At 40.3% G+C, this 10,182-nt stretch overlaps 1 protein-coding gene across 1 annotated transcript in view; it reads left to right on the forward strand.

Annotated features, from left to right (window-relative positions):
- The window catches only part of SLC36A4 (solute carrier family 36 member 4), a 97,171-nt gene that overhangs the window by 30,614 nt on the left and 56,375 nt on the right, over positions 1–10,182 (forward strand). Inside the window, exon 8 of the mRNA XM_009645802.1 lies at positions 5,636–5,805. Coding sequence (XP_009644097.1) covers positions 5,636–5,805 — 170 coding nt within the window. The remainder of the gene's footprint in view (positions 1–5,635; positions 5,806–10,182) is intronic.

Below are 10,182 nucleotides of genomic sequence, written 5' to 3' on the forward strand. Positions count from 1 at the left end.
GCGGCAACTGGCTCGAATGCCTGCTACCACTCAGAGTGCCTGAACCTGGGAAGGCTCACTGCTGAGGCTGGGAAGGGACACTCTCACCTGGACTGAGTTATGCAGGAAAGTCTGCGTTAGCATCCTCATCTGTTCAGTCTGGAGGTGGATCTAATCCTGGTACTAACTCAAGGATAATCAGGCAGAAATTAGCATTTTTAAATCTTATTTCTCATGGCTACAAAACCCAACACTGACTAAAACCATGGAAAACTGTATTGGTTGGTAAGCATTCCCCACTTAATAGAGCTACTTGTTAGCTTGGAGTGTGTGGTGTGCTTTAAGATCTAGGTATGTTAGTGTGTCTTTGGCTAATGATATTATTGTCCTGTGTTTCTTTTTGCGTATCTTGTCCTTAAGTTCAGTATAAATGAAGGTTGTAATGTTAAAGTGAGGTTGATGATGCGGGAACATGCATTTAGATGTAGTATGTTTTATTTTGACCTACTCATTAGTGTGCATGAAATGACATCATTGAGTTTAAGGAGTAGACTTTATTTAATGGATAGTTAAAAACCAAGAGTTAGTATGCTTAAGAGAGTTGTCCTGTAATGTTTTTAAATTGCCTTTTTATTTTTTTTAATTAGGTCTTTGTTTTCTTGGAGAAACAAGGGTCTTCAGACTGACTAGGTTTAAATGCAAAAGATTATAAATAGCAGTACAGGTAGAAACTTAAAAAAATGTATTTGCTTCCTCTGAGCACAAGCATATTGAACATAGTATGTATCACTGGTCCTTTGTTTTCCTTTATGAACTATGATTCAGATAGACAGTTGTATGATAATATTGTTTGCCTGTAAAAAGAAGTTTGTTGAAATGTGAAAAGATTAAAAACTAAAAAATAAAATGTAAACAGCTATTCAAAATAGAATAGAACAATAGTTTTAGGTTGCCTGTGAGGAACTGTAAATGGTGCTTGGTGTTTATTCTATTGATTTCACGTTACTTCAGTTCACATATTGATGTCTAGATTGAATTTCTCATAATAATAACTTTTTCAGTTTTTTCACGTATGGCCTGTGAGAAGCATCTTGCTGGAGGTAACAATGTGCGTCCATAGAACGACAGAAAAATTAAGTTGAAAAAGACTTTTGGAGGTGGTTAAGTCCAAACAGCTGCTCAAAAAAGGTCTACTTTCAGTTGGATTAGCTTCCTTGGGACCCTATCCAGCTGTGCTATGAAGGTGTCTGAGACTGGAGGCTCTACAATCACTCTTGGTAGCCTGTCCCAGCAATTACCTTTCTCTTTATAAAAGCATTTTTCCTTATGTCCAACTGAAAATTCCCCTTGTTGCAACTAGTGACTTCTGCTTCTCGTTCTTTGACAGTGCACTTCTTAGAAATTGTCTTGGTCTTCTCTGCAAGCCCCCTTCTTTGGTTAGCTGAAGGCTTCAAGGAGATTCCCTGCCCTACCATTCTCTTCAGGATGAGTTAACTCAGCTCTCAGCCTCTCGTGTGCTCCAGCCTGCTAGCCACCTTGACCTCCCTCAGCTGGACTTCCCTCATATGTCAACGTTTATCTTGTACTGGGTGACCAAAGCTGGACATGGTATCCAGGTGCAGTTTCTCAAGTGCCACAGAGAGGAAGAATCACTTTCTTTGACCTGCTGCTGGTTCTCTTGCTGGTGTAGCCCATGTGCATGCACAGCCTGCATAAAGGTGTGCTGCTGACTCATGTTCAACTTCTTGTATATCAGGATTCCCAGGTCCCTTTCTGCAGAGCTGCTGCCTAGCATGACAGTCCTCAGCTTCTACTTCTGCATGGCATTGCTCTGTTCAGTGTTGAGGATTTTGCTTTTGTCTTCGTTGAGCTTCATGGGGTTTCTCTCTGCCCGGTCCTCCAGCTTGTTGAGGTCCCTCTGAACTGAGGCTCTACTCTCCTTTGTATCAACTACTATTCCCAACTTACTGTCATCTACCAACATGCTAAGGGTATGTTCTGTCCCATCATCCAGGTCATTAACAAGGATATTAATCAGCATCACCCCTACTATCAACCCTGCAGGAGCAACATAAGTAACCAGTCTGCACTTGAACTCAGTACCCTCTGGTCCAGACTGGTTTTCACCCAATTTGTAATCCTGCCATCCATTCTATCTACCTAACCTGCCATCCTGTCTCTCTAATTTGGTTACAAAGGATGCTGTGGGGTCCTGCAAAGAGAGCCTTGCTCAGCTGAAGTAAATTACATCCACTGCTTTCCCCTTGTCCATAGAGCCAATCTTTCAATTAGAAAGGGCCACGAGATTGGCTAAGTGTGGTTTATCCTTGATAAATCCATGCTGGCTTGGCAATACAGAGCATGCTTTGTGCAGGTGAGGTGACTGTTGCCCTCAGCCCTGCCCTTGGGAATGAGCACCTCATAGTCCTTTAGCCTCAGATCTGGATGGTTGTATCTTCCCCCAGCAGTTTGTCATGGTCCCTCTGACGTGCTGGGGTGGCTGCTCAAGCTGGTGCAGGAGACCTTGCCCCGCAGCAAGTCACCACCTCTCTTATGCCAGATCCAGCAGTCTTGCGCAGTCTTGAGCAATATGTCCGGGCTCCCCATGCACCCCCTCCCTCAGCAATGGCTGTGCCAACTGCTTTGGTCCTGGTTTCTGGAGCTCCCTGGGGGTCAAGCCCTGGGAGCCTGGACCTGAGTCCCTTCACTGCCTCGCAGCATTTCTTGTTCGGCAAAAAAACTCCCATGCTGTCTTTTGGCTCCTGACTGCTGCTCCCTTGTCTCCTGAATGCCGGGTGCTGCATGCTCCTTCCTCCTGCTCTGCTCTCTGGACAGGGAGTGGAAGCCACTTGCTCTAAAGCATTATGTATGTGCAAAATGTTGTTAGTGATAATGGTTATTTATTAAAATCTGGTGCAGTCATGTAGACATCCCTTTTCTGTTAATGCCTTTCTTTTCAGAATGGCCATAGCCAGTGTTTGTCATACATGTGTAACATTTTGCTATTTCAATTGAAGATGTAGCCAAAAAGTAGGAAGTTTCTTTCTCTTCTGCATTTTTATTAATAGCCTGGAGGGCCTTTTTTTGTCCGAAAGAAGGCATCGCAATGAACAGTCCCGTAGTCTTTGACTTAAGCTCCCTCTGACTGTGAAACCACAGAGATTTTTTTCCTCCAGTACTAGTCTCCTACCGATTGCTTTTGCTGGCCTTCAGAGGGGCAGGCAGTCTCAAGGAGCCCTTTCCTGCCAGGAGTCATGGTGGAAAAACATGAGATTTTTTTCATGGCTGGCGTGTCTGTCTGAGTTCATTGCCCTCCTTCTGCCAGGAATGTACAAGATGAATGCTGGAGACTCTGGAAATCAAATCTGTGGGCCCGTGAAGTTATTAAGAGACTCCTGAGATCTGTAAGCTGGGCAAGCAATTGCTATTAAAGATCTCCAGAGACAAGGTAGTTTGGGCTAAGATCTTACTGTAACGATTTATGCTTGCTAAGATTCCCAGAAGCTGTAGAACATGGCAGAACTTCTGCAGAAAATATATTCCATTTATAATCACCAGAGCATTAACAGATACACACTGAAAGAGCTTTTTTTTATTACTGGTCCAGGCCCAAATGCTATCTGTTTGTAGGAACTCAAGAATGGGAAAACTCGGATGAAGAGAAGGACTGCCTGTAATTTGCATCCTTCAAAGTTCTTCATAAGGAGGCGTGTTAAAACAATCTACCAAGGACAAAATAATCTGAAGTGCTCTCTATCCTACCTGGCAGTTTTTGATGTGAAATATAAAAAGATGACTTGACAGGTACTGTACGGACACAGAAGCTTGATTCATTTAGAGGAACGAACATATTTTGTCTGTGTGGCAGTAAAGTAATACTTCTAGCCACATGTCTCCTTTTGGTTTTTTTTCTGCTGCTCAACACTGTCATTTAAAAATTGATTTAAGTTTTGAAACTCATCCTGGTTTAAATTTTGCATTCTCCACCAGATTAAGTTACAGTGCAAGTTCAGATTGCTTTGTGGAGGAAAAATGTCAGCAGTGGAGACTCAGAATTCTATAAAGAAGATCCTCAGTTAAGATGTATAATGTATTTTAAGTGAGGATGAACGAAAATTTCGAAATGCCTCCAAATGTGCATCTTTTTAGAAATCTGTTTGTTCCCAAGTATAAAATGACTTCTTTGGGATTTCTAGTATAGGAGAAATATAACAACGTGGGATTTACTGGCAGTGCTGATATTCGCCAATAGGTCAGGAAGGGAGTATCAATGGGTGACCAGAAGGAAAGGAATGATTGCCCTGTAGAAAATAATATGGTGGCAATTCAAATATACAGATTCCTTTGTTAATTGGTGGATGAAATCTGCTTTCTTCATAACTCACATTGGTTAAAATGAAAACAGTAAATATTCAGTCATTCAAAAAGCAATCTTGTGTGATGGGAAGTATCTTATACAGGGCAACCCTCAAAAGATATGACATGTTACCCAGAGGCAACAAGCTTGTTTAATTACAGTGTCGTACTGTTAATCAACTATAACCTGCATGTCTACGGAAAGATGAGCTGAACTACGGTCTTTATTCCACTGACTGTATTGACTCGCTCTTTGTTACCGATCTTCATTACAGAAGCTTAGACTTTTACTTATACATAGGCATACAAAATTAGGTGTTTTAATCTTCAACTGTATCCCGTATCCAGTATCTGAGATGACTGTATAGTTCTTCTGAATGACATGGGGAAAGTATGCTTGTCTAGGAGCATCCACGTACCTTCAGTTTGTGTCTTAATGAAGACATAAAAGGATCTGTTACGCTGATGAAATTCGAGGTGGGAAGAGCAGCATGTGAGCTTGTTGCTTGGATTTCCTGCCTTGCCTGGAAATTTTGTGCTGGTGGCTGAAAACTTAAGTTGGAATTTACTAACTATATTTTTCTATACACTATGTAGTACGTGTAAAAGGCAATCTCTCCAGCAAACTGCATGCAGTAATGGTTGTAATTCCTGTATCTTCACTTTGAAACGATGGCAAGTCCAGCAAGCTCACTTGGATGTAGTTCAGGCTCAAAGCACCTACATTACGTTTAGGAAAAGCGGTGCTTAAGTGTGCCTGGCCCTATCTCTGTCAGAAAAATGAAAAAGAGCATGGGTCCATATTCTGGTAGTCGTGGACTCAAGCTTCCTGTCCAGGACGAGCTGAGACTGAGCATGAGCTTGTGTGTTAACTGAGTGCATGGTGGGTTTGTCTGTTGTGGAGATGGACAGTGCAGACATACCTAATAAAACCAGGAGAATTATCCTTGGATTCTGAACAATTCTGTTAAAAAACAAAATTAAAAAAAAAAAATCATACTGCTCATATTTCCTGTGTATTTTCATCTAGGCACCAGAAGTTTCTGTTTTTCTCACCTGTAAATACTGTTTTATATGTCCACACTGATGCTGTTTTCTAACCAGGATAGGTGCTTTTCAGTAATGGAACATTTCTATTGGATGCGTAAGACATTGTGATTTTCCAGGCTGTAAAACATTATTATAGAGTAATCTTTATTAATAACATCACCTAAATTTCGAAAATTGGCTTTGAAAGTGGGGAGAAAAGTAGTCTTACTGTGAGGACATAAAGTGTAATTGATTCTCCCTCTATTTCCAGGTACTCCCATTGGAAAACAGAATGAAGGACACCACGCGTTTCCCACAGGCGCTGAATATTGGCATGGGAATAGTCATGGCCTTGTATATCTCATTAGCCACTCTAGGGTATCTGCGCTTTGGGGATGAAATCAAAGGCAGCATAACTTTAAACCTGCCACAAGATATATGGTAAGTGCGTATGTGACTTAAAACCAGTAATCTGGAAGGCAAAAACATTGCAAAGGTTGTTCCATGCCTCAGTGCTGTCATGCTTATAGCTGGTAAGTGCTCAAACTCTTTTAAAAGCATACTGTATATACTGTCTCCGTGCCTTCTACAGTTGAGCTATGATCCTAGCCAGCAATTTCTTGCATATTAAAAGGAATTGCATATGGAAACAGATCAATGATCTTTACTATAAAGTATTCCATCTCTAGCAGGAGCTAGTTCCAGATATATTGAAGGAGGAAATATGCAGTTTGCAACCAGCTATATTCCAGTTCTGAAACCAGTTACTTTTACATGGGATATCCTGGTAATATAGTGGCCTTTTTTAGTGGAGTCACTGAGTTTAGCAGGTGAACAACCGGAATAGAAGACATCAAAGGCAAATAGATTTGTAGTTTAGATGCAAGCCCATGGGTATTGTATAATAATGGTTTCCTGTCAGGAAAATGAAGCTTATGCTTGCCAGTGTCTCAGGGATATTATCATTTTTGTTCAGCTTTTTTTTTTTTTTCTTTTTAATGCTACAAGAGCTCCACATGTCATCTACTGAAGAAGTTCTAGAGACTGTTTCAACTGGTGCATTGATAGATCTGTATCTTATCTATGGATGGATATGTACTATAACTATTAATTTAATTATAACACTTAATTTTTTTAGTACCTTTATGTGTGATGGGCCTAAAATTAGGTATAACAGCAGGGCACAAGTGTAAAAGCTGAAAATTATTACAATGTTTTCATTCTGATCAAGTAATGTATTACATATTGTATGCTTGCATCTACTTATTTGGTGTCTGCTGTGGTAGCATACTGAAGTAGTGAAAACTCTATGTGAAACAAAAACTGCTTTGCTGAACTGAATGCTAACTCCTTTTTTAACTCTTTGAAAAAGAGAAGAACATGTTTAAAGAACATTTCCAATTTTCAAGTGTTACTTTTTCACTCTCTTTTGCCATTTTCATTCATTGGAGTCAGTGTGAGCTACGCATTTTTAATATTCTTAAGAAGTTTTGTTTACTTGCCTGACTGATTCCAATGATAAATACATGAAATGATAATAAAATGTGTCTTGAAGGATGATTGGTTTTTTTTGTTGCTAGAATGTTCATGTCTCTGTTGTTGCTTTTTTGATTTTGTTTTTGTACTGTGTCCTGGTTTAACCCCAGCTGGCAACTCAGCCCCACGTGGCTGCTTGCTCACTGCCCCCACAGTGGGATGGGGGAGAGAATCAGAAGGGTAAAAGTGAGAAAACTCGTGGGTTGAGACACAGACAGTTTAATAGGGAAAGCAAAAGCCATGTGTGCAAGCAAAGCAAAGCAAGGAATTCATTCACCACTTCCCATGGGCAGGCAAGGGCTCAGCCATCCCCAGGAAAGCAGGGCTCCATCATGTGTAACGGTGACTTGGGAAGACAAACGCCATCACTGCAAACATCCCCCCTTCCTTCTTCTTCCCCCAGCTTTACATGCTGAGCATGACGCCATATGGTCTGGGATCCCCCTTTGGTCAGTTGGGGTCAGCTGTCCTGGCTGTGCCCCCTCCCAACTCTTTGGGCACCCCCAGCCTCCTCACTGGTGGGGTGGGTTGAGGAGCAGCAAAGGCCTTGACTCTGTGTCAGCCCTGCTCAGCAGTAATGAAAACATCCCTGTGTCGACACTGTTTGCAGCACAAATCCAAAACACAGTCCCATACCAGCTACTGTGAAGAAAATTTACTCTTAACGCAGTCAGAACCAGTATATACTGCTATTGTAAAAATGGAGATTTGGGCCTCAGGTTTTTGCTCATGATACGTATTTGATTGTGTCCTTCCATTGGATGTACATATACATTAAAAAAAATTGAAGTCTTCAAACTTTTATTGCATCCATTCTGTCTACATAATGCATCTGAAAGGGAATATGCTTCTATTTGTAATGTTACATGGTATTGCTCATTGATGATATGATTAGTGAAAAGTTTGTTTTAAATGGTAGCTTTGGTTTTATTTGTGCCTTTAGAGAATTGCTCTTAAAAAAGGAGGGAGAGGAATGTGGAGTGAGGTAAAGTTGCTCACTCTGTAGCTTTTTATTGTGCTCATGCTGTAATATTCTGTTTTACTCTGCAGTCCTGCTCTCTAACGGGGCTGTTCATATATGAGTTTTCAAATAGCTCTTAGCTACAGTGCAGATGTGATGATAAGATGATATTTATCATGATGGCTTTACAGACCTAATGCAAAGAAAAAGATAATAAAAGAGATGGGAACTGGTGTTCTATAAGGTGGCGAATTGGCCTTACAAGTTTAATAACCTCAGAGCTGCTCAGGGCATGTATGTAGAGATAACGAAGTCATCTGTTTTCTTCTTACCCTGGAGAGTATCCCAGAGCACCAAACGAAATTAGAAGGAGAAGCAGCTCAGCAGTACGCCCATGGGTTGTGATGTACGATGGTACTGCTGTGCAGTACTGTGGGTCTACCTGATACAGTGCTGACGAGCAAATGTGTGCAATTAACTGTGCTAGCAAAACACATTTCCAGTGAACCATATGACAATGTTTTGTTATTTGGTCCTCACATAAAAAGCCAATAAGTGGCTGGATTGAACTAGAGAAACGCAAGAAGCAGATGAGTTTTCATAAGAAAGCAGTCATGCAAAAGAGCCTGGAATGTAGCTAAGCCGTGAGACTTGGCTTATGTGTTTAATTCCAGCTGGACAATCCCTTGTCTTAAAAATAAGCCTTTCCTGATAAAGAAAATTAAAATTCTGCTGCTTTCTGAGTTTTATTTGGTGTTCTTGCAGATGAATTGAACGGAAGGCGTACATAGGCCCTAGGCCAGTTTAGTCCTTAAGTTTAATTTAAATAGAGGATTGCTCATATTCTTAAAAGCATTCTGCTAGATTGGAACGTTCAGAGAAGAAACTTGTTGCAGTTCTAGCTTAGATTGTGTTTTGGAGTACAAATTGTCACTCAGCATAATATATTAATTAGAATAGGTTGAAAATTGACTTCTTGAAAAGAGCAGTTTTCAGCTTGTTTTTACTGATCTTTAACAACAACTTCTTTCTGGAATCAAAGAATTGTATTTTACTGCCTTAAATATTTTTTTACATACAGTTATGTTTAGCTGTTTGGAATATCGTAGTAATTGTTTTTCATATCCCCAGAAGTGTGTGGATTACCTAGTGACATGAATCTTTTTACTCCGTTCATTGCTGACTGAGGAGAGGACACACAGGCACAGAATATAGTTTACCTGATTTGTTTGTGATCATGAGATGCCTCCTGACCCAAATTGCTATTAACATCACTTTAATAATATAAAAATTGTTTCCTAATTTGAAAAATTTAATCCTTGTAGAGGTAGAAAAATAGTTAGTGTAATGGAGATGCTTACTTTGAACTACTGTGTATTTAAAGCTTTGAATCTGTTTTTTTGAATATCTTTAAAAAATTACTTTTGTAAAGGTTTGGGGTGATCTGAAGCCTGAGGATTACAGGCTAATTGTGGGTAGCTGGCCAGGTTGGAGGTTATTCAAATTCATCAGCTGTATTCCTCTGCTCAAAACCACTTAAGTGTACCAAAACCATTACTGACTGTGTGTTCAACACTTCCTTCAAAATGTTGAAGGAAGGATGATGGAGGCATCCCGTTGTGGTGGGAAAGAGCTGAGCTGTATGGGTACAGATTTTGCCATGCCGTGCCATTTGGCCACAGGACGAGGGGCCATAAACTGTCCTGTCTAGATTTTATTTACTAATAACAGATACAAGCTATGATGCTCAAAGGGAGTACACTTTGAGTGACCCCTGCCAGGCTTTGAGAGGTACAAATTCCCTACTCTTGCTGCTGTTTATTCTTTTCTTACCGTTGCAAATTGCCTTTGCTTTCTGGTCACAGTTGAACCTCTTTTTGAGGACTGAAGCAAAAAAAGCATGCAGTGCTTTGGTCTGCTCAGCATCATCTTCTGTTATCAAAAGTTGTTTATGAGAAATATTTCTTCTTTCATTTGTGAACATGCAACACGCGATGGCAAATGAACCAAAATTTTACCCAAAAGCTTTGATGATGTTGTTCTTTGCGTTCTTAGAAACAAGGTCAGACCAAGAGACTCATAACTTTTATTAGTTGGCTGTAAGCAGACCTATGACAAATGCTTGTAGTTTATGCAGCATGGATAAAAAAATGCATCTAAATTTAAAACTGTTGGTGGCATGGATAATTCTTTGTCACTTGTTCATTCAGCCACAAGTTACAGTGGTGAAAGTGTCCCCACTTCAGGGTTTTTTTGAAGACTTACTCTAGTTTTTTGAGAACTTCACAAAAATCCTCTAATTTCTCTGAGGCCTTCTCTTG

This window comes from Egretta garzetta, unplaced genomic scaffold, assembly GCF_000687185.1.
Source record: "Egretta garzetta isolate BGI_Z169 unplaced genomic scaffold, ASM68718v1 scaffold449, whole genome shotgun sequence".
Taxonomy (NCBI): Eukaryota; Metazoa; Chordata; class Aves; order Pelecaniformes; family Ardeidae; genus Egretta; species Egretta garzetta.